At 43.2% G+C, this 25,873-nt stretch overlaps 1 protein-coding gene across 2 annotated transcripts in view; it reads right to left on the reverse strand.

The window, feature by feature from the left end:
- MPPE1 (metallophosphoesterase 1) overlaps positions 1-24,432 on the reverse strand; it is a 39,127-nt gene extending 14,695 nt beyond the window's left edge. For both annotated transcript variants that reach the window (XM_069957793.1, XM_069957794.1), the window contains exons 1-9: positions 24,352-24,432; positions 13,555-13,917; positions 8,799-8,907; positions 7,473-7,576; positions 7,238-7,318; positions 6,566-6,674; positions 5,962-6,036; positions 3,335-3,457; positions 727-864 (exon numbers count right to left, since the gene is read on the reverse strand). In XM_069957793.1, coding sequence (XP_069813894.1) covers positions 727-864; positions 3,335-3,457; positions 5,962-6,036; positions 6,566-6,674; positions 7,238-7,318; positions 7,473-7,576; positions 8,799-8,907; positions 13,555-13,820 — 1,005 coding nt within the window. In that variant the 5' untranslated portion in view covers positions 13,821-13,917; positions 24,352-24,432. The remainder of the gene's footprint in view (positions 1-726; positions 865-3,334; positions 3,458-5,961; positions 6,037-6,565; positions 6,675-7,237; positions 7,319-7,472; positions 7,577-8,798; positions 8,908-13,554; positions 13,918-24,351) is intronic.
- Positions 24,433-25,873: the final 1,441 nt, after the last annotated feature.

Here is a 25,873-nt window from a genome sequence, read left to right on the forward strand (position 1 = left end):
GACATTGGGGTTGCAGGGCCATTCTATGGCCTCCCTTCCCTGCTTGCGCTCACTTTGCGGGGTTTGCAGTCGCTGACCGGCACAGTGTTGAGTTAGTGTAGGGACTCATGTGAACCAGGGGATCTGCACGTGGTACATGAGGCAATATGGTTTGATCAAATTATATACCAACATCCTGGCGTTGGTTTTTAAACGTAGCCGAGAGGCATTATTGTCAGCCATAGGTGTGAGGTACAGCAGCACCTTTTTCCTTTTTCTCCGTACATGAACAGTTATGTTTGAGTAAAATACACTTAAATCAATCCACCAGTAAGGATTGCTGGTGCAGTCATTAGCCCCGATCGGCTGAACATAGTAGCCCACCCCTGCTGTCTATGGAGCAGACTCAGAACCTTACATGAAGTTAATAGATTAAAAACAAATATCAGAAGCACCGGCACTCCGGACACATCTGTGGTGCGGTGTGCGTAGTAACAATAGTAGTAATAGTGAAGAAATCCCGGCACTCGCAAGAGTTTGCGAGTGCCGGGATTTCTTCACTATTATTGTTAATAGATTAAATTCATTTTAAGTAAAAAGGCTGAATATAAGGTGATGGGTGTGATTATGCATTTAGATGGGATGTATGTTTAAAATAAGCATCCTAAAGATATGGCCACATAAGGAGACAGGTCTAAGGGTGAAATCATCCTGATTCTTAAAGGGCAAGCATACAACATAACTTACCATAATAAAGCTTGGGTTATTTCTGTTCCTCCAACTGAATGATGGGACACTAATCTCTGGCACATTACCATGAAGAACTCTGCAGGCACTGTGAGTGTGACCACTTAAGATAAGCCTGGGCTGAATAAACCAAAGCAACTACAAGACAGAACCATAAGGACTGTTTAAATATTCATGTTTAAAATGTCCAACAAACCTGCACGTTACCCACTCAAATGAAAACATATATAAAACATTATGGAATCAGTTTAGAATGGCTACTGGGTATTACTAGGCTGCTGCTGTTTGGTTTTCACGTGGCTGGTTATGGAAAAGAGGAAGGACTAAAGCGAGTAGGGTCCTCTTACTATTCCACAACCAGCCAGGTAAAAACTAAACAGCAGCCTAGTAAATACTGGACTCCTGTTCTAGTCTCCCTTCATCCACCAATTTAGAAACCTTTTCACCTGAGATGACAGACTTCTCGTCTTATGACAGCAAAGATTTGTTTCACATAAAAAAAATACCAGTTTCTAAAGGGTCAGGAATTAGAGATGAGTGAATTTACAGTACAAATGGAGCGAATCACTTTGTTAGCTCGGCAATCTGCTCATCGTCCGGCTGCCTTTGAAGTCCATGCAGCCCCACCCCGGGTGCCTGGAAAAGCTTGATCCAGTCCTGGGAAACTTCTGCCAGGCCTGGATCCAGATTTTCCAGACACCCTGGGAGGAGTGGTGCGGATTTCAAAGGCAGACGGCTGATGAGCAGATTGCTGAGCTAACAAATTTCTAACCGAAATTATTGCGCCCAGGATACTGCAGGAATATAGTAAAGATTTTACAGTAGGAAAAAATCCTCCGTGCCGCTCCTCCCTGGGTGCTGGCAAAACCTGCATCAAGTCCTGGGAAACTGGGAGCAGTTTCCCAGGACTGGATCCATCTTTTCCCAGCACCCGGGGAGGAGCAGCACGGAGCAGGGCAGACTTCAAAGCCCGCAGCCTGATGAGCAGAATGCAGATAGGAACAAAGCACTTTGCTTCATTCCTACTGTAAATTCTCTCATCTCTAGTATATAGACCAAGAGCAGACATGTTTTCTCTCATTGTACAAGATTTCTTAAAGTGTCACTGTCGTGAAATTTTTTTTTGCAGAAATCAATAGTCCAGGCGATTTCAAGAAACTTTGTAATTGGGTTCATTAGCCAAAAAATGCATTTTTATCATGAAAAAGCTGTTTGAAGCTCTCCCCCCGTCTTCATTGTTCTCATATGGAGAGCTAAATAAAACACCAAAACAGGACAACAAAGAGTTAATCTACAAATACCTCACCCTTTATCTCCTCTGACAGTCACCACTGACCTCTCTGAGCTCTGATTACCGCTGTCCCCCAGATCAGTGCCTGTAATTCTGTTATCTGCTTTCTGCTATCGGCTACCTCCCTCCTTCCTCCTCCCCCCTCCCCTCTCCCTAGACCAGACTGGGTACGTCTGATGCAACAAGTCACAATTTCCTGATTTTTTGCAGTGGATGGAAAAGAGGAGGGAGGGGGGACCTGGGAAAAGGCTTTTTAAATGCAGATAATGGCATATTTGGCTAATAAACCCAATTACAAAGTTTCTTAAAATCGCCTGGACTATTGATTTCTGCAAAAAAAAAAAAAAAGGCTGACTCTTTAAAACTTTTCATCGCCCTAGAAACAGGGAAGATTGTCAGCAGAAAAAGACCACCTGGCCTATCTAACCTGCCCTTATTATTCTCAGATTGCTTCTGATCTTTCTCACAACTAATCTCATATTGTGCCCCTCCTTCTTAGGTTAAGATTTCAATCATGACCCTTCTTTCATCCGAACAATACAGATTTAGATTCTTAAGGCTATATTCACACGCCCGTTGTTCTGTCCGCAATTGCGGGCATACAATCACGGACAGAAAATACGTACATATGTGTACGGGACCGCGATCAGTGACGCAAAAAAATAAGACCTGCTGTAATGCGAACTGCATTTTGCAGCACGGATCGCTAAGTTAATGAAGCAGCAATGTAGTGCTCTGTGAAGCATGGAGCACTACAGATGAACAATTGTAGTGCAGGCCGCAGGGTGCACTATGGGTGTGTGAATGTAGCCTAAGTCTTCCTGGTTTTATGCTTCAGACCATCTACCATTTTTGTAGCCCGTTTTTGTATCCATTCTATTTTATAAATATCTTTTCCTTTGGCACAGCTGAATGCAGGCTCGTACATGGCAGACCTGGAGGCCTTCATAAGGCTCCTGGCTGTCATGGAAACCCATCAGCACCCAGCGATCATGTCACCAGGCTGCCAGAGCCTCAGATATTCCTTACATGCCACAGTCATAATTTGACCACAGTATGTAAGGAATTAAATTGCCAAGATTGGAGCTACAGTCTTCTACAGTGGAGCTCCTGCAATCCATAACACAGTAACCTGTCAGAGCCTAAGGCAATAGCCTAAGTAAATAGCTACAATATTTAAAAATAAAAAAATTCCCAGTACTATATGTGTGTAACCAATGCAATTAAACGATTAAACCAATGCAAAAAAAAAAAGGCAAAACAATAAAATGCAGTCTGACCACACAATCTAACACTATACAGTGCAATAAACCAAACCTTTTGAGAAGCATCTTGGGAAAGGACATCATACTTCTCCTTAAATAGGACCTTTTTTTCCTCTACAGAAGCAGAATCATCTCCTGTACATTCAGCGTCACTCTTACGATACAGAGGATAATGCTTGGAAAAAAAAATGTATAAAACTGATATTACACATGTTTTTGCCCCATACATAAAGAAGGCTGGGGTCTTTTGCTATCTGGTATATCTACAGTTCAGATAATATTTAAAAGGGTAAAGGGAATGGTTTTCTTTCCTGTCAGCAGCAGTGAAGACACAAGGAATACTCGTTCCCCCTCTCAGCCAAAGACAGAACACTCTAGAATGTGGTCAAACACTCTTTAGCCAACAGCTATTCTTCCAATCCTTGCCATTTGACTATAAGTTCTTAAAGGGGTACTCCGGCAGGGGGGGGTGCTGGGGGAACCGCCGCTGGAATCGGGGAGGTGAGTGGACGTCGTCCCAGGAAAAAAAAATCCCCCCTGGCGGAGTACCCCTTTAATGCAAAGAAGGGAATACATCACTGTCAGACACCTCTCGTGGTGGCTTACAACAAAAGGATTAGGTGTCTACACAGGATAAACTACTAAGATGTGCTTCTAGAACCACAGTTTGTTGTACCATTTGGAGGGTTTGTGAGCTCCAGTAAAACAGCATGCACAGGAAAGTTGTCGCGTGATTCTGACAGGCTGAGAGCTGCTGACAAAAAACAAAAGGTGCAACAGCAGCCGAGAGCTGCTGACACACAAGTTTCCTCCAAACTGTATTTTGTCAGCTAGGAACAGTATACAATACCATCCCAACCTCTGGCTCTGAAATCTACTGTATATATCTACTACTGTACATACTATATAGTAGGGGCTCTTACCTACTGTGAAGACAAATAGAAACAGAGTTGTAGTCAGTTCACCTGTATGTATTCCATTGGCCAAAGTGCATTTAGGAGGGTGCACGAGTCCAGCAGAACAATATTAGTAAAGTGGGTGTCCCAGCACTCCAATGTCTACGAAAATATATAAATACCTTATTTCATATCATAAAATGATAAAAACTCATGTGCAAAACAAACCAACCTGGATTTCATTAACTGTGAAAGTCACCATGCTACGTATGTTATTGAATGCAGCATGTCACCTAAAATATGTAGGGTGCACGATCAGAAAATGAAAGAGACGCATCAGAGAACATGTGACAGATATTAGTAAGGGCAACAGCATGAGTTTTTTATTCATTTGTATCTTTATAGCCATTGGAGTGCTGGGACCTTCACTTTACCAATATTGCTTTTATCTACTGGTTTACGTCTGTATGGAAAAACATATGTGCCCCAGTCTCGAGAGAGATACACTTTAATATATCCAGGGCTGAGACTGTGTTTTCTAATAAAGTTGTTTCTATTTACAGTATATGAACAGAAATGTGATGCCTGCATGGAAAATGATGTCTTCTCTGTCTTACAACTGCACCACATCTTTTCAGGGCTGTGGAGTTGGTAGGCCGCAGCTCCGACTCCGACAAATGAATTTTATCAGGCCCAACTCTGACTCAGACTCCTTCATGAATGGCCGGTCATATACCAGGGGAGTTACTTATCACACTGGCTCATCATCTTCTCCCTAATGTCCTACATTATCCTGGGGCGACTTCTGAGTGAATAAGGAAAGATATAAAGCAGCTTCTCCTGTGTGTGCAGTGGATGCAGCCAGGTCTCCAGCCTCCATGTCCTGAACAACTCACAACTAGACTAGAAGGAGCAGGTGGTCTTTTAGTTTCTAACTAAATATTAGTATTATATACACACAGAAACACTGCTAACAATGCCAAATACTTGTAATATAGAGGTCACACATAGTGATATAGAGGGGTCACACATAGTGATATAGAGAAGTCACACATAGTGATAGAGGGGTCACTGTGGGTGTGGGGGCAAGCCATAGCGCACACACACACACACACCGTGCTGCAGCCATAGCACACACACACACAGCCTGCTGCAGCCATAGCACACACACACACACACACACACACACACACACACACACACCCTGCTGCAGCCATAGCACACACACACACACACAGCCTGCTGCAGCCATAGCACACATACACAGCCTGCTGCAGCCATAGCACACATACACACAGCCTGCTGCAGCCATAGCACACATACACACAGCCTGCTTCAGCCATAGCACACAGCCTGCTGCAGCCATAGCAAGCACGCACACGCACACACAGCCTGCTGTAGTCATAGAACACTAAAGAAAAACACCACATTGAGGACAGAGGTTACTGCTACACTACTTATGTCTTCTCCTCCTCCTCCTCTGTATTACACAGGATATCTCCATATTACACTGCTACTCATATACAGTCATCCAGCATCCAGGAAGAGAACAGCACAGATCTCCCCTCACACAATGGACTCTTCCACCTCAGAAACAAACTGCCAAATAGTGACAGACAAATTTTCCCCGACCACCCTTATCTATTAGGGCCAGTGTCCTATTAGAATGTTGTTCATAATATATATTGATGAGCAAAACTTATAAAATTCATATCAAAACTCAATTCTAAATTGTTATAAGATTTTTTTTTACAGCCCTGTTTTTATTCATAATATTTGTAACCTGTAGTAAGATCGGAGCTGATGGAGGCAGTGGATTGACACTTCTACAATTCTTCTTAGAGTCTGGATGATTTTTCTGTCAAAAATAAGGGAAAACTAATTAGGGATTTGTCTGTCAAAAATATTGTCAACAAAACCATCTCTTAATGTCCACAAACCAGTCTTAAGGATCTTCATTTATGCTTTAGGCCCCGTTCCCACTGAGCAAAACTAGTGGAATTCCGCGGCGGAATTCTTCAGCTCGGATAGAGCATGAGCGCGCGCCTCCCATAGACTCCCATTATGAGCAGGAGGCTAACGGAATTCCGCTAGTTTTGCTCAGTGGGAACGGGGCCTTACATATAAAAACCCTAATACATATATGCTAAATCTACAAGGGCATTTACATGTTCTGGGAATAGGGTCCATGCACAGAAGAAGTGCTACCGACTAGATTCACGAACCTCCCAGCATCATAGATATACATCAGTGTCATTAGGTAACACAAAAATTTAAACAGTTACGGAGCTTCCGGTATCATAATGATGTACTAGAATTTTTTTACTTTTTTTATCAGATTTTTTTTATACTGATCAGGCTGGGCTGAAATAATAAGCAAATCTTACCATTCTGGAGCAATTGAGCTGACGGGAAACTTCAAGGATTTGATCCTCTGCTGTTCTGCAGATTATGCAATTGTCGCCCTCAAGAGCTACGCTATTTACTAAAACAAAACTAAAAAAAGAAAAGATGAAAGCTGATAACAATGCTAAGGGGATGTTTTTTTCCTCACCCTGTACAAAACCCCATGGACATGGTTGAAGAGAACAGGTTTTCGTTTAGGCACTCCCAAATTAGGCCCCGTTCCCACTGAGCAAAGGTAGCGAAATTAATGGGAGTCTATGGGAGGCGCGCGCTCCTGCTCTATACGCGCTGAAGAATGAACATGTTCATTCTTCAGCGCGGACAGGGCAGGAGCGCGCGCCTCCCATAGACTCCCATTATGAGCGGGAGGCTAACTGCATTCCGCGGCGGACAATTCCGTCGCGGAATTCCGCTACCTTTGCTCAGTGGGAACGGGGCCTTACAAAGAACTAAGTAACTGAAAATATAAAGTTGAATGTAACAAAAGGGCACAGTCAGTACTGGTCGATATGACCCTGTATTTCCTCGCAAAACTGCTACTACTGAGATAAAAGCAAAAATAAAAGCAACAAAAAAGCAGCTATCGTCCCTTCCCGCCACCGGAAAAAAAAAAAAAAAACAAGGTATCACTATAGTTTACAAACATTACTTACTTAACTCCTTTACGAGAAACTACTTTTCCAGAAGTGAGATTAAAAACCTTCTCAAATCGATTAAGTTTGTGTGCAGTCATTCTGTGTAGAAAGAAGACAAAAATATTACATATTACAAAAAGATAAAATATACTTTTCTTATTTAAAAAAGAAAAACAAAAGAAAAAGCATTTTATAATATATTCCCTTTCATGATTTTCTAAATTCTAAGTGCCACACCAATGTCATCACTTACTCATAATGAAATCCAATGTCATGATTTCCAACAACAACTAGCAGCTCTGTGTGAGGAGGATGTCTGAACATAGACTGAAATCGAGCAACATCATCTTCCCATGCCTAAGAAGAAAGAACATAAAAAGTCATTGATAAACAGAATCCAAATCCCCCCCACCCCCGCCGATCTCCGTAACGGGCCTTGGCTTCCCTGTTATGAATACAGCCGTGGGTCACATGCTGTACCTGCAGCTCTATTCATTACACAGAAGCTGGGACCAATAAGGAGTTTGGTGGGGGTTACAGAGGTCGGTCGGACGACCCCTTCCCGTCCCACATGGTCTCCTACCTTTCAGTTTTCCCGGAATACCTCTTTAAGGCATTTGGGAAGCACACAGTTTACACTATAGGATAAATCACAATAGAAAATACAGTATGCCACTGCACGTCTGTGGTCAGATTTAGGCTACACCCACAATTGCTTTGCCTTACTTTGTTTTACCTCAATATCAAGTAACACATAGATAACAAATATCTTGTCGTTTTAAACGGAAACTATCAGGAGGTTAGTAGCAACCTGCTCATATCTCCCTATCGCGCACAGGGCTCTAAGGAAGAAGGTAAGTTTCTTACATTCATCCTCAGCTCCATTTCCATGATATTAGGAGTTTAAGCCCTATGCTAAGTCGTTTGGTGCACTGGGGGCTGTAGCCCTATGTGCTATAGGGAGATATTAGCAGGTTTGATTCTTCTAACCTGCTGATGGTTTGCCTTTAGGACACAGCACTAATGCAAGATCCTAGAACAGTGTTGCAGGAGACAATGTGAATTGGCACGGAGGCCAGTTTTCTTCACTTCCTGGATTTCTATCAGCTACCAGTGTGGCAGAACCGTAACGATATGGTAATACAATGTATACACACATCTATAACTTTTTATGTACTTTTAATAGAAAACAACTTCTCCTTATGTGAAGTTCCCCTTTAATCGTAATTAAGGTAAAGTGTTCAATTAATTGTGTCTTCTGATGCTGCAGTGCCATAGCATTGACGGCTCAGACTGAAAGACAAGTAAAGCCTGCCTTACTGATAAATGATGGAGGATATGAAAGATAAGATAAAAGTGCCCACCATCATCATAAAAGACATCATATATTTGACTTTAGTTTTATAAACAGAGCTGCCCCCACCTTCTAGAAAGACAAAGTTTCAGCTTATTGTGGAGCTTCTAATGGACTGTGTGGATACTGGATTTTTTTTTGTGTGTGTGTGTGTGTAGCCTGTTACTAAAGCTAGCTATATCTGCTGTCCTTATAAAGCACATTATATTCTGATAAAAGACTCACCTTATAGTTACTCCATTTACCTTCATCAAACAGATCGCCAAGGATAAAAACAATGTCTGGCTGCAGCAGCCAGATGGCACTCTGATATGCCCGTTCCATCTGCCATTCCCTAACCAAATAGAACATGGCATAATATGAAAATTCAACCAACACATGACTGAGTAGTATAGTCACAGTTCTCTACGGTATAATAGGAGGAATTCATTAAAAATACGCCTGGTGCTCGCCTAATGGGAGGGCAGGGGGAGCAACACGGTGTGAAGGAGGTGTGGCCTCCTCCCGCGCTTATTCATCATGATTTACGCCTGCTTACAGGCATAAATCATTGCAAAAATCTATGTCTGCTCCAGAGCAGATGTAGAATGCTGAGCCTGCCATGTGGCAGCCACAGATCTTTTGGATTTACTAAAAGGCATGCACCAGTAAGACCAGACCAGAGTACTTTAAAAAATTCCACCCAATATACTTACATTTTACTAAAGAAATTTTAATGGAACACTCAAAGGGGGCATTTATTAAGTCCGGCATTTTTTACGCCGGACTTATAAATGCCCCCGCAGCTCCGGCGCTACGGAGATTTATGTAGAGGCGGACTGCCTCTACATAAATCCCGTGCGTGCCGGTGCGCACCGCCGAAAACCTACGCCAGCTGAGGACTGGAGTAGGTTTTCGGCGTACATTTGGGCGGAATGGATGGTAAATCGCACGGACTCTGAGTCCGCGCCCTCCGTTCCACCCACTACACGCCCCCTTTCCGCCCCCCTGGCGTACTCGGCTGAAAGTGACGATTTGCAAATATTTTATTCGCAAATCGGCCATTTGCGAATAAAAAAATACGCAAATCGTCACTTTCCGCCAAAAATCATCCGTTTGCCGGATGATACATGTGGCCCAAAGTGTTCTAAAGAAATAAATCACAAAGCAGGCAATGAAAATGTTAAAACTGAGTAGACTACCGTAGGTCTTCTATCTGCATGGTACCTTCTGGAAATAGAACATTATTAACCCTTTAAGGACCAGGCCCAAAATGACCCAGTGGACCGCGTTAATTTTCATTTTTGTGCTTTAATTTTTCCCTCCTCCCCTTCTAAGAGCTCTAGCACTTTCAGTTTTCTATCTACAATGGTTTATTTGTTACAGGAATAGTTGTACTGTGTAATGGCGTCATTTCATATTACCATAACACTGTATGATGGAATTCCAAATATATTATTTATGAAGATATAAATAGGTGAAATCGTAAAAAAGAATGCAATATGGTAACGTTTGGGGGGTTCCTGTGTCTGCGTAATGCACTATATGGTAAAAGTGACATGATACTATTACTCTATAGGTCAGTCCGAACACAACCATATGCAGGTTACACAGATTCTCTAATGTTATATATTTTTTTTTAATGAAATGGTTTTTTTTGCAATTAATTATTTAAAAATTTGGCCTATTGTTTTGGCCAGATTTGGCCTCTAGTTTTTGTTAATACCATATTTGTAAAGATCGGATGTTTTGATCACTTTTTATTAATTTTTTTATTATATATAATGTAACAAAAAAAATCGGTAATCTGCGCACTTTTTTCGCTCTTTTCCTTTACACCATTCAACGTTAGTGATGACGATTGTTTTGTTTTAATAGATCGGACAATTATGCACGCTACAGTATATTATATGTTTATTTAGTTCTTTTTATAGATTTTATTTATATAACGGGAAAGGGAGGTGATTTAAGCTTTTATTGGGGGAGGGGCTTTGGGGTAGTGTAATAAGGATTTACACGTTTTAAGTCCCTTTGGGGGGCCTTTACATTCATTTATTACATTATACACACTGATCACTGCTTTGCCATAGGCGATTTAATGTAAACAACAATGTGCAATTTTGCACTTTGGCGGGTTTTTGCGCTTATGCCATTTACCATGTGAGAGCAGGAATGTAATCATTTAATAGTTCGAGCGATAACGCACGCGACGATACCAAATATGTTTTTGTTTTTTTTAATTTATTATTTATAAAATGGGAAAAGGGGGGTGATTCAAACTTTTATTAGGGGAGGGGGTTATTTATTAATAAAAACACTTTATTTTATTTTCACATACAGTAATTAGAAGCCCCCTGGGGGACTCCTATATACACAGCACTGATCTCCGATTAAAATCATTGCTGTGTATATAACAGAGCACCGATCCATCAGATCAATGCTCTATTATAATGGTCTGCTGCAGACCATCTAAATGGATTTCCGAGCCGGGATCAGCGATTCCGACGCCGGGAGCCCTCTCTGATCTGCCTTAACGGCCGCATGACGGGTTAAAAAATGACCAGTTAAAAAAAAAAAAACTGTGCAGGCTTCCCCCATTTCCATAACCGAACAAGTAAAGTAAAAAAAAATTAGGCAGCAGCCTAATAGTGTCAGGGTGGAAAAGGCCATTTATTTTGGTCCTTCCCTGTCTAATACCAGTCTGCCATCGTCTAGTCCAGAAGCACCATTTTTGACGCTCTGTGACTACTGGCACACAACTCTTCCCAGTACCCTTTTTGTAAACACTGGCTGGACACTGTGAGGGGAGGTTTAACCCACTCATAAGCTGTGGCTTCTTTTTTTGTGGAGCAGAAGAACTATTAAAGTATATGGGAGAGAAACCACAGTTTGCAGAAAAAAGCCACACCCTCAGCATGCTGTGTTTTGTAAAAACTGCCAGAGCCTCAAAAACGCGAGAGAGGAGACAAAACGCCACCCCCGAAAAAACGCCAAGTAGCATCCACTGACTTCCAGCTAACATCTGGCCTTGGCGCTTTTGCGGAAACCCCCCCCCCCCCTCAAAAACGCCATGGCTGGGTGGTTTTTACCATTTTTTTTTAGAAATTTTAAGGCAGTGTGAAGCCACCCTATGAGATACAGCTTCAGTCTCCTTTACTCCTTGTGGCTGGGTTCACACTACGTATATTTCAGTCAGTATTGTGGTCCTCATATTGCAACCAAAACCAGGAGTGGATTAAAAACACAGAAAGGCTCTGTTCACACAATGTTGAAACTGAGTGGATGGCCGCCATATAACAGTAAATAACGGCCATTATTTCAATATAACAGCCGTTGTTTTAAAATAACAGCAAATATTTGCCATTAAATGGCGGCCATCCACTCAATTTCAACATTGTGTGAACAGAGCCTTTCTGTGTTTTTAATCCACTCCTGGTTTTGGTTGCAATATGAGGACCACAATACTGACTGAAATATACGTAGTGTGAACCCAGCCTGTAACTGTAGTTCTTACACACAGGAAAGTGGTGTCAGGCTCTTTTAAACAGGTCCCACTAAAGAATCTGCATACAAAAGAGGCAGGGCAGGTGGCCTGATCGGGGGGGTTACAACTCTGCAGCTAATCCCTGTATAGATACACCGACTGCTGTATTTTACTGACCTTTTGGTCCCACAGAGATAGTAGCATTCTATAAATAGAGATATATAAGAGATAGAGATATATACTGTATATATATATATATATATATATATATGTATAATGGTACATTGGATTAAGAGCGCTTTGAAAGAAGAGCTCACAGTTTTTTGGAAATTGTAACTTGGTTTGGTGTAATTGCAGGCACATTATAGCAGCAGTGTGTATAGCTGAGTGTAAGTGCAGGCACATTATAGCAGGAATGGAGAGGATGGAAAATACAAGGGCTGACAGAGACCACAGGGAGCATGAAGGAATGAGCCGGACAGATGTGGGCACAGTATAGCAGCACTCTCTGTCCGGGGAGAGAGGTGTTGCAGCTATGAAGAGATTACCTCCACAGTCCTGTCCCCTGATGCAAGCCCCTGCCTGAAGTGGATGTGCCATGATTTGGAAGGTGAGGGAGACTTCCAGGGTCAGAGTACAGTGCTGTAGACCACACTATGCAGACCATGACCCTCCTCCACTCGCCGTCCCACCCAGTACAGGGAGCTCTTAAACCAAAGCAAGGCTTTAAAACCAAGTTACAGTTTTGAAAAACTGTGAGCTCTTCTTGCAAAACACTCTCAATCCAAGTTACTCTCAAACCAAGGTAGCACTGTAGATAGATAGAGAGAGAGAGTTTGGTAAGGAGTGGAGAGGCCTGTAAGCTGCCGTTAGGAATCTGATAGGTGATGATGTGATCCTGTAGTTCACAGGAATTCAGCTTCCACATTTCCTGATACACTAAAAAGCATGTAATATTCTGATAGAGTGGTGGTCACATGATGGTGGGCAGCAAAATGAAGTGCTTCTTTGAAAAATATGCTAATTTCCATTTCATGTATACAACAAATCTGAGAACATTACAAAGGTGTATGTATATTATATGGACATGCATGTATTGTATCTGTGTTTACATATTGCCATCATCTTCAACACATTCATAGGTATCAGTTTCCAAGTCTACATGGTAGCTGTATACACAAAAGTGAAAGTTTTTTTTTTATTTAGTTTTAAATTCAATTGCTTTTTTCAGATGTAATTGGCGATGTTCATGGAAGTCAATGGGATGACGGACGTCCAATGCACAAAATGTATAAAATAATGGACGGTATCTGCGCAGACGTCATTTTAAACGGAGCTGAAAAAACATTGTGTGAACTTAGCCTTAGACTGAAAGTGTTTGTACAGCTGTATATATCATTTCATGTTAAACAAAAACAGTCATTCTGGTTAGGCTAGGTTCACATCTGCATCACAGCTTCTTTTCAATTTCTCTTCTTTAACAGGATTTCAACCAGACAAAAAATGGTGAGTTCTTACCTTCTTAGTTTGTCAAACCAATGACCAGTGATCTCTCCCAGCAGATGTGTATCTGATAAGAACATGGCCTTTAATGGAGATTTTAGGCTACGGCTGGTAGTCGCCAGTTTTGGCCAGTGGCACTGGATTATAACAAGGTAGTAAAGCAAAAACTCGCAGAAAAAAATTGTGACAAAAATTAAACCAAGACACTTCAACAAAAATACAGTTCTTTTGTTAAGCCGGGAACTCTTTTCTGTGCCTAGTCCAGTCTTCAAAGCAGCCATGTTTATGTAGATCACAGAAACCCCTTAAACAAGTGATAAGTGAGGTCCATGGGCAGTCTTCTGCATCTCCAGTGGTTTTGAGACAGGTGCACTTTTCCTGTTCACAGAAAAACACACTTATATAAAGGATTTCAAAGAATCTTTGGGCTATGTTCACACATTGGTTTTTTTTCTGTCCATTATTTTAGACTTAAAACAACGGACATTGGTTTGAGTATAAAACAACAGCCATCATTCACTATACTTTGGCCGCCAATATTACAATAATGGCCGTAGGTTTATTATTTAGATTTTGGCTGGGTTTACACGGAGCGATAATTCGCCCAATCGTACGATTAACGATTTCTAAGTAACGATTTTTCTTTTATAACGATCAGTGTTTAGATGGAACGATATATCGTACAGAACATTCGTTTTCCGATCGTTTTGCGATCGCTTAAGCCTATCTCGCACATAGGAAAAATCAGTGAACGACTGTTAACGCGGAACAATCGGCAAATTTTTTGCGAACGACGAACGATGATTTAAGAACCTGTTAAAAGATCAAAATGACCAATTTCTCGCTCGTCGTTCGATCGTTCGCTGCGTTTATACGTACGATTATCGTTCGAATTCGATCGTTATTGTGCAAATTCGCACGATAATCGTTCCGTGTAAACCCAGCATCAGAGTTCATTTACACAGAAAGATTATCTGACAGATTATCTGCCAAAGATTTGAAGCCAAAGCCAGGAACAGACTATAAACAGGGATCAGGTCATATAGGAAACACTGAGTTTTCTCTTCTTTTCAAATCCATTCCTGGTTTTGGCTTCAGATCTTTGTCAGATAATCTTTTTGTGTAAATGGACCCTGCAGGTTGGCCACTTTTATCAACCTTTTGGGTGTGGCCATTAAAAACTTAAATAGAATTTATGTTAAGAGACAGTGGAATGACAGCTATAAATAAATACTACTAATGTTCACTAAATAAAGGCCGCATATTAAAGGTGTACTCCAGCGTGGAGGCTATTTTTGGATCTGCCTCCCCGGTTTTCTGACCCCAATCACTGTAGTGAGGGCACCAAATAGCTGATCATGCACGTGTTAGCTGTCGCTACCCTGACAATCAGCGACTAATGAGCTATCCCGTGAAGAGCTGATCATTCTATTTTGGCTGGAAAACTCCTTTAGGCTGGGTTCACACTGCGTTTTTGCAATCCATTTTTTGCAAAAAACGGATGCATTTGTGTGCATCCGTTTTGATCTGTTTTTCCATTGACTTCCATTGTAAAAAAAACGGATCAAAACAGAAGCAGTGTCAGCTACGTTTTTGCGTCTGTCAAAAAAAACGGATCCATTTTTTTACAATGGAAGTCAATGGAAAAACGGATCAAAACAGATGCACACAAATGCATCAGTTTTTTGCAAGAAACGGATGAAAAAAAACGGATTGCAAAAACCCAGTGTGAACCCAGCCGTAGGGTAGCTTCACAGTGATAAAAACGCAGCGATACAGTACGTGTGAAGGCACCCTTAGGGTGCCTTCACACCTACCGACTCACAGCGTAAATCTCGAACGACCACTGCGTGTATGTAATTCTGCTGGCCCCTTCGGCTCCCGCCCCACTGTGTCTGTATATACGTTACCTGTCCTCGCTGCACGGGGTCCCACTGTCCTGCTCTCCCGCCCAGCCAATTAGGGGCTGCGGCTGGGCAGGATGCCGGGACCCCGTGCAGGAGACAGGTAATGTATATACAGACACAGCAGAGCGGGAGCCGGGCAGGAGGCGGCAGAATTACATACTACATACGAGTATGTAGTGACAGTGAACTGCCAGGACCTGCCAGACTTCCAGCGAGGTCGGTAAATGTGAAGCTACCCTTAACCAGGGCGACTGCTGCCACACGTGCCTTTGATTGGTCTCCCTTGTGCTGCGTTTACACGGAGCGATAATTCCCCCAATCGAACAATTAACGATTTCGAAGTAACAATGTGTTTTTTTTATAACAATCAGCATTTAGACAGAATGATATATCGTTTGGAAAAATGGTTATTGCAATTGTTTTAAGATCGCTTAAAGAGTCACTGTCGTATTTTTTTTTTTTGCAGAAATCAATAGTCCAGGCGATTTTAAGAAACTTTGTAATTGGGTTTATTAGCCAAATCTGCCATTATCTGCATGTAAAAAGCCTTTTCCCAGGTCCCCCCCTCCTTCCTCTTTTTCATCCACTCTGAAAAATCTGAAAATTGTGACTTGTTGCAGGAGACGTACCCTGTCTGTTCTAGGGAGAGGGGAGGGGGGAGGAGGAAGGAGGGAGTTAGCCGGCAGCAGAAAGCAGATAACAGAGGATTACAGGCATGGAGCTGGGTGACAGCTGTAATCCGAGCCCAGACAGGTCACTGGTGATGGTCAGAACAGATAACGGGTGAGGGATTTGTAGATTAACTCTTTGTTGTCCTGTTTTGGTCTTCTCTTTAGCTCTCTCCATAGGAGAACAATGAAGACAGGGGGGAGAGCTTCAAACTGCTTTTTCATGATAAAAATGCATTTTTCGGATAATAAACCCAATTACAAAGTTTCTTAAAATCGCCTGGACTATTGATTTCTGCAAAAAAATTTTTCACGACAGTGACACTTTAAGCCCATCTCACAGGTGAATTGGTAGAAGACTGTTTACACAAAGCGATCTGCAAATTTTTAGCGAATGACCAACAACGATTTGAGAACATGCTGAAAGATCACGAAGAACGATTTCTCGCTCGTCGCTTGATAAGTCGCTGTGTTTACACGAGCCGATTAAAGCTCAAATGCGATTGTTATCGCAAAAATTCGAACGATATTCGTTCTGTGTAAATGCACCATGAGCCTCACAGTGTTCAGTGTCTAGGTTTCCCAGTATCCTGATTTTCAGCCTGTGTTTCACCTTGCCTTTGCTTGACAATTTGGACCTGATGTTGATCCCCTGATATTGACCTAGCCTGCACAACCTGTTTTCTCTGTGTGTCTTTCTGGTTTTGACCTTCTGGCAAGCTTCTGTATTTATTCCTGTTTTAATGTTTTGCTCATACACTTGGGCGCACGGATGATTTTCGGCGGAAAGTGCCGATTTGCGTATTATTTTATTCGCAAATGGCCGATTTGGGAATAAAATATTCGCAAATCGGCACTTTCCGCCAAGTACGCTGGGGGGCGGGGAGGGTGTGTGAAGGGGGCGGAACGGAGAGCGCGGACTCAGAGTCCGCGTGATTTACCATCCACCGAAAAAAGATACGCCGAAAACCTACTCCAGTCCTCAGCTGGCGTAGGTTTTCGGCTGTGCGCACCAGAGCGCACGGGATTTATGTAGAGGCAGTCCGCCTCTACATAAATCCCTGTAGCGCCGGAGATGCGGAGACATTTATAAGTCCGGCGTAAAAAACGCCGGACTTAATAAATGTCCCCCTTGTTGTTGACCTGCCCAGAGTGACCTCTTACGTCATGGGTCTCAAAACTGCGGCCCTCCAGTTAGATTTGGCTGTCCATTTGGCATGATGGGAAATGTAGTATTGCAACAGCTGGAGGGCCGCAGTTTAGAGACCCATGTCTTACGTAATGTAATATATACACTCCTGTTAGGGCTATAGTCATGGGCAGTACGAGAAGTGAGGGCAGAAAGTACAACATAGCTGTGCTGGCAGAGGGGGTCACACCCGCTGGAGAACTGCAAATTTGGAGTTCCAAATTTAATATGCATTGCAATGTGGCAGTCCATGGGAACAAAGCATGTTACTATACACTGATTAGATGTTAGAAGTATGGGTCTGTCTACCATGTTACATCACTCCCTCAAGCTGGAATTGACATGGGGCTTTTTTTTCCATGAAAAACAATGTGGCCAGGCGTTAACTGATGGCAAAAAGCAGGAAAAACTGTTGGCAATTTTTGGGGTGTTTTTGTGGCTTTTTTTTAGCCACATGTGTCAAAGGTAAAAGTTGTAACACAACAGTAAATGAATGATATCTAAACCTGATTACTATGCATTCTAAGTCATATAATACAACATTTGTTAAAGCTAAATTCACATGGACGGATCTGCAGCAGATGTCAGATGTGAATTTGCTGAGGATGCCTGCCCTGTAAAGTCTATGGGCAGACATACTCGCAGCAGAATAGACATGCGAGTATGTCGGGAGACTGCCCCGTTAACCCCCTGCCGGCTGGAGCTCATACATCACCTGTGCTGCCCCGCCGCAGCACACTGATTGGCTGAGCGGGACGTGTACCTGGGAACCCCCGAAGCAAGCCGGATGGCGGAGCAGGTAATGTATGAGCTCTGGCTGGGAGTTAACGGGGCGGTCTCCCACTGACAGTATGTCTGCCCATAGACTTTACAGGGCAAAGATCTGCAGCGGATCTCGCAGTGAGAAATCCGCTGCAGATCAGTCCATGTAAATTTAGCCTAAAGAAAACATACATTCTGTCAGCTTCTCCAAGCAACAGAAGTTGATTATCAGGGTTTCCACAAGCGTGACTGCACAACAGGGTGTACTGAAATACCGGTCTAACTAGGTATACAAATATATGAAGCATAGGGAAACAACATCACCTACTATTTTCTTTGTACAACACCATGCTATTATTCTTCTACGTTACTCTGAACAGTAAGCTTTCCTCCTACAAACTGTGGAGCTCACACAAGAGTAAAAGCTACAGCAACTGTTACAGAAAAGATTACAAGACAATGCAGGTGGTGGAGATTGCACACTATAATGGTGCGTTTACACGGAACGATTATCGTTAGAATTTTCGCAATAACAATCACATTTGAGGGATAATCAGCTCGTGTAAACACAGCGAACGATGAAGCGATGAGCAAGAAATCGTTCATTTTGATCTTTCAACATGTTCTCAAATCGTCGTTGGTCGTGCGCTAAAAATGTGCAGATTGCTTCGTGTAAACAGTCTTTCACAGATTCACCCTATGTGTGAGATGGGCTTAAGCGATCCTAAAATGATGGCAATAACAATTTTTTTTAACGATTTTTTACTTCGTCAAAACGCTGATCGTTATAAAAACCAAATTGTTGCTTCAAAATCTTTAAACGATCGATTGGGCGAATTATTGCTCCGTGTAAACATAGCATTATGTGCACATGCACACTGGGACATAAAACTGTCCAAAAATCGCCATTTTACAGCTCATAAAACAACCCAAAAATTGCTTTACTTTTCCCATTGGATTCTACTGAATCCAGTGGACAAACTGCACTTTGTGCACACAACTTCATTTTAGGGCCATAACTGTGACCGCTACAGTGCCAGGGCCGTTTTTCATGTGCTAAAATATGGCCGTCTCAAAATAGTGCCATTTGAAAACAGATGAATTCTAAGGCTATATTTTATATTCACACTGCGTTTTTGCAGTCTGTTTAACGTATCCACTTTTAAATGGTTACTTTTAACATACACAAAAACATGGTCAATGCTGAAAAAAACACGTTTTTTTTTTTTTATAACGGAAGTCAACGGAAAAATGGATCCAAACAGATTGCACACAATTGCATCAGTTTTTTCATAAACCATGTATATTAAACGGACCGCAAAAACGCAGTGTGAACCCAGCCTAAGGGCCCTATTACACGGGACGATTATCATGCGAAAAATCCTTATATTGTTCGAATATAAACGATAATCGTTCTGTGTAATTGCAGGCAATGATCGAAAAATCGTTCGTATGTCGTTGATTGAACGACCATCCTTCTGTGTAATATGGTGAATGATTTTTGGTAAACGATAAACAATCTAGTTTGCGATCGTTTATCGTTAGAAATCGTTCCGTGTAATAGGACCCTAACTTAAAACGTTTAAAAATACAGCCATAAATTGGTAAAAATGGTAAAAAAAAAAAAACTACCGTAACACTGTCCAAATGAAAAGAAAAAGACTGACAAGAAGTTTAAGTTTTTTGCCTGTAAAAACAGACTATTTAAAAACATTATTATTATTTGCACATGGACTTAACATGGAAGCTAGCTTAGATTTCTGCTACAATTTAAGGTCCCCATACAACTTATACTTTTGTCGGCCATACCCGGCCCTCACACTGGGTTCAGTCAACAAAAGTATAAGGTGTATGTGAAAGAGTAAATCCGGCACTCACCAAACTTTGTGGAGTAATTCAGATTATTTCAGCTTGCAGGGATGAAAACATGCAGGAATCGGTCCTGAACTCACACTGGTTCCTGCATGTCTCCCTCCAAGCTGAAATAAACTGAATTACTCTACGAAGTTCGGTGAGTGCCGGATTTACTCTTTATCTAACTCTTTTGAATACTTACATTCTATTGGAGCATGACCAGTAAATCCTTTAGACAAGCTACTCTGATTACACTGTGAGAGCCACGTTCAGATTGTGCAGTTAGAAGTTTGTGCGGGTCTTCAATCTCTACTGTTGGCAATAAGGAGTATGGGGATCTTACATTGTAGCAGACATCTACGCTAGCTCCCATGCTAAGTCTACATAAGGGTAAATTCACACGGACGGATCCACAGCGGATTTTACACTGCGAATTTGCTGTGAAATCCGCTGCAGATCCTATGCCTATTACTTTCAATGAGAATACATACTTGCAGCGGGACTTACATCCCACTGGGAGTATGTACGTGGCAGTGCCATTAACCCTTTAAGGACATGGCCCATTTTCGTTTTTACGTTTTCGGTTTTTCCTCCTTGTGTTTAAAAGGCCATAGCACTTGCATTTTTCCACCTAGAAACCCACATGAGCCCTTATTTTTTGCATCACTAATTGTACTTTGCAATTACAGGCTGAATTTTTGCATAAAGTACACTGCGAAACCAGAAAAAAATTCAAAGTTTGGTGAAATTGAAAAAAAAAACGCATTTCTTTTATTTGGGGGAAATGTGTTTTTACGCCATTCACCCTGGGGTAAAACTGACTTGTTATGCATGTTCCTCAAGTCGTTACGATTAAAACGATATATAACATGTATAACTTATATTGTATCTGATGGCCTGTAAAAAATTCAAACCGTTGTTAACCAATATACGTTCCTTAAAATCGCTCCATTCCCAGGCTTATAGCGCTTTTATCCTTTGGTCTATGGGGCTGTGCGAGGTGTCATTTTTTGCGCCATGATGTGATCTTTCTATCGGTACCTTGATTGCGTATATACGTCTTTTTGATCGCTTTTTATTACATTTTTTCTGGATTTGATGCGACCAAAAATGCGCAATTTTGCACTTTTGGATTTTTTTGCGCTGACGCCGTTTACCGTACGAGATCAGGAATGTGATTAATTAATAGTTCGGGCGATTACGCACGCGGCGATACCAAACATGTTTATTTATTTATTTATTTGTTTACTTTTATTTAAAACCTGGGAAAAGGGGGGTGATTCAGACTTTTATTAGGGGAGGGGGCTTTTTACTATTAACAACACTTTATTTTTTTTTTTTACACATATACTAGAAGCCCCCCTGGGGGACTTCTAGTATATACACTGTGATCTCTCATTGAGATCTCTGCAGCATAGATATACTGCAGAGATCCATGAGATCGGCACTCGTTTGCTTTCGGCTGCTGCAGCCGAAAACGAACGAGTGCCGAGCCGAGGACGGCGCCATCTTGGACGCATCCCCGGCCGGCATCAGTAACGGAGATCGCTCCTCCGGGACAAGGTCCCGGAGGAGCGATCTCCCCCACTAGACACCAGGGAAACGTTGCCTCCGGTAATCGGAGGCAGCTGTCAACTTTGACAGCTGCCTCCGATTAGCTAATTAGCGGGCACGGCGATCAGACCGTGCCCGCTAATAGCAGCGGTCCCGGGCTACTCGCGGCACCCGGGATCGCGGCACTTCAAAGCGGGGCCACCGCGCGGCCCCGCTTTGAAGTGCAAGTGAGGACATAGGACGTACCGGTACGTCCTATGTCCTTAAGAGGTTAAACCCCCGTCGGCCGGAGAATACATTACCTCCTCCCCGCTTGGCTGGCTTCGGGGGCTTGCAGTGTCGTCACGTCCCGTTCAGCCAATCGGTGGCAGCAGGGGTCCAGAGGCCAGTTCCGCAGCTCACCATAGGCACGGAAAGAGGTAAATTCTTACTCCTGATCAGCGCACTGATTGGCTGAGCAGGACGTCAAACCGAGAACCCCCGAAGGAAGCCGAAGCGGGGAGGAGGTAATGTATGCTCCGGCCCGCAGGGGGTTAATGGCGCTTACACGTACATACTCCCAGCGGGATGTATCCTCATTGAAAGCAATAGGCATAGGAGCCCCAATGGATTTTGCTGCAAATTTGCAGCCTAAAATCATGTAACAAAAAAACACGTAACAAAAAATGCATGCATGGTAGTAAAACATTGTAAGTTTTTGGCACACTACCACAGCATATAGTCATATGAAAAAGTTTGGGCACCCCTATTAATTGTAATCATTTTTAGTTATCAAAATTTGTTTTTCTGCAACAGCTATTTCAGTTTGATATATCTAATAACTGATGGACACAGTAATATTTCAGGATTGAAATGAGGTTTATTGTACTAACAGAAAATATGCAATGTGCATTCAAACAAAATTTGACAGGTGCAAAAGTATGGGCACCTCAACAGAAAAGTGACAATAATATTTAGTAGATCCTGCTTTCGCAAAAATCACAGCCTCTAGTCGCTAGTTCCTGGATCCTGGATAAAGGTATTTTTGACCATTCCTCTTTAGGGTGCATTCACACCTACAGGATCCGCATGATTAACACTGCATTCAATGGGAAGTCGTTTGCACACATTATACTTTTTTGAACCCCTCTTTTCCATTAAAGTCTATGGACCTTTTTAATTAGACGTACCCAAAGGGACTTATTAGTAAGATAATATTCCTGCGGCTGATACTGCGATGTCGGCCGTATGAACATGCTTAACAATGGACGTTGCTTGTACATCATGTGAACATAGCCTAAGACTGTATTATTGGGACTTAAAACAATGGTAGCTTGTCAGGTAATTCACATCACGTTTATTATTATGTACATAAAATTAAGTACAAGGGACTTCTTTTAAGCCATTTACAACAACAACAAAAAAAGTGTTTTTTGGCACACAGGGAGATTTATCAAAAGGTATAAAATTTTGATTGTTTTTTTTAGGGCAGTTTTACATCCTTTGATAAATAGATTAGCCCTTTAATGAGACAGGCAAATTTTCATTTTGGCACTTTGTTTTTTTTTTCCTATTCACCTTCTAAGAGCTATAGCTCTGAGTGGGACCCCTGCAGTCACACTGCGGGGGTCCTGATCAGTAAGAGTGCCTTTACACAGATAGATTTATCTGACAGATTTTGTAAGTAAAAGCCAGGAATGTAATTGAAAAGAGGGGAAATCTCAGTCTTTCCTTTATGACCTGATCTCTTTTTATGGTCTGTTCCTGGCTTTGGCTTCAAAAATGCATCAGATAAATCTCTCTATGTAAATGCACCATTAGGGCCCTATTCCACGGGACGATTATCGTTCGCATAATCGTTAATGATAAACGATCCAAACCGCTATTACGAAAGACCTAAAATCGTTCATGCATTTACATGGAAAGATAATTGTTACTTATGATCGTTCTTGCAGTCGTCTTGTCGTCGCTATTGCGTTTGTCACTACTGCAAACAACTGAACGTCTTATTCAAAGCAAACGATTTGCGAATGAGCAACGATAAAAATAGGTTCAGGTCTTATATAAACGATCAATGATTTCTCATTCAGTCATTAGTCGTTAACTGCTATTCAACCGAACGATTATCGTTTAGATTCAAATGATTTAACGATAATCTGAACGATAATCGTCCGGTGGAATAGGGCCCTTAGGGTATGTTCTGACTGAGTACATTCTGTGGCGGAGAATCCGGCTTGCCTCAGTGTGCCATAGCTTGTATATGGGGAGAGCTGAGAGAAGTGACATGTCTCTTCTTTGAGCGGAGAGCGGAGGAGCGTGAGCCCTCCCATATACAAGCTATGGCACACTGAGGCAAGCGGGATTCTCAGCCACAGAAGTCCGCCTGATTTATTCAGTCTGAACATACCCTAAAGCCTGAAAACAAACACCACAGTTTTTATGCCAAAACCAGAAGTGTATTTCAATGGGAAGGAAAGTGTAAGGGAGGATTTGTACTGCTCCCTCCTGTTGGATCCACTTCTGGTTTGTGCAGCGTGTGATTCCGGCCTCACAAATAACAGACTCTGGAGTCAAGTGGCCTGTCATGTGATCTATGTGAGAAGGAAACGTGAAGCCGCCTGCAGTTAGCGGACCCGTAGGTCTCCGTATCCCCCAATACGGCACGTTCTGTCCTCCCGCCACAGCTTCCTCTCCAGGCTGCGGCTGTACAATGGATGTGACGGTGACACCATGGTGCAGGTCGGGTCCACGGACCTATACCCTCCCTATAAGCGCGCCCCCTAGCGTCTGTACAGCGCAGGACACACACCATTACATTCGGTTATGGACACCCCACTAAGAGAACTGTACGACTACACACGGCTGCCGCCCGACAATCCCCCGCAATGAGGTCACTTACACAAGCGGACCTTCCCGCATCCGCAGCCCGCCATCCCGCGCCTGTGCCGGTGCAGCGTTATACGACGCTTCGCAGGATCAGGTTGGGGTGTGGGCGGGGCTACGTGGGATCCCCTGCGTTGATTGGCCGCGAGGTGTGTATCCGCATTCTTGTGTGGTGCCCGGACGGCACAGGCGGTGAGATGAGGCGGGTCACGGTGTGAGGGATGCGCCGCTACCCGGGTACCGCACATCGCTCTCCTCCCTGCTAATACCTTGTGGTATTAGGAAGGAAGCTGCTACATATAACATACACGGGGGGAGTGGGCAGAAGCCGCATAATGAAGGTTGTATTGTGTTATCTGTGAGCGGTCAGCCCTAGCGGCCTATAGAGGAACTACAGTCACAACGGTCTGCTGTCTGCTCCCCAGCATGTGTAGCTTTACAGCTGCTGCAAAACTACAACCAGTGGCGGATTAAATGTACTCTGGGCCCCGGGCTGTCCACCCAACCTGGCCCCCCCCCCCCCCAGTCAATTCGCCCACATTATAATCTGCTACTGCGTCCCCCCCCCCCACTGTCCCCAATAAACACTGCCTGCCTCCCCTCCCTGCTGGCCCCAATAAACATAATGTTTGGTCCCTTGCTGCTACCCCCAGTAAGCATTGCCCACCCCACCTCCACTGCCCCCAATAAACATATCGCCACCTCACCTGGTCCCCTGATGTTGCCCCCCCCCCCCTGATCTTATAGGAGAGGACCGAGCAGCACAGAGGATGTCAGGAGAAGAGGGTGCTGATCTTATAGGAGAGGTCCCAGCAGCACAGAGGATGTCAATCTATAGGGGAGGTCCCAGCAGCACATAGGATGTCAGGAGAGGAGGGTGCTGATCCTATAGGAGATAGTCCCCCTTTATAGATGGTCTCCCTCTTTCCCCCTCTATAGATGGTCCCCCCTCTTTCCCCCCTTAAAGGGGTTGTCCGGCGAAAAAAATTATTCACAGAATAACACACATTACAAAGTTATACAACTTTGTAATGTATGTTATGTCTGTGAATGGCCCCCTTCCCCGTGTTTCCCCCCACCCACGCTAGACCCGGAAGTGTGGTGCATTATACTCACCGCATGTCGTGTCGTCCACGGTCTCCGATCGTCAGCAGTGACGTCTTCTTCGTAAGTTCGGCGGATCTTCCCGAGTGCCGGCCGCCCTCTGCAGCGTCATCCGAAGCTCAGCCGCGATTGGCTGAGCATAACTGTGCTCAGCCAATCGCGGCTGAGCGGCTGATGACGCGGCCACGTCATCAGCTGCTCAGCCGCGATTGGCTGAGCACAGTTATGCTCAGCCAATCGCGGCTGAGCTTCGGATGACGCTGCAGAGGGCGGCCAGCACTCGGGAAGATCCGCTGGCCTCCCGAAGAAGACGTCACTGCTGAGGATCGGAGACCGTGGTCGGCACGTGACAGGTAATGTATAGCGCACCACACTTCCGGGTACACGGGTGGGGGTGGTGGGACACGGGGAAGGGGGCCATTCACAGACATAAC

The sequence above is a fragment of the Dendropsophus ebraccatus genome, chromosome 2 (genome assembly GCF_027789765.1).
Source record: "Dendropsophus ebraccatus isolate aDenEbr1 chromosome 2, aDenEbr1.pat, whole genome shotgun sequence".
Taxonomy (NCBI): domain Eukaryota; kingdom Metazoa; phylum Chordata; class Amphibia; order Anura; family Hylidae; genus Dendropsophus; species Dendropsophus ebraccatus.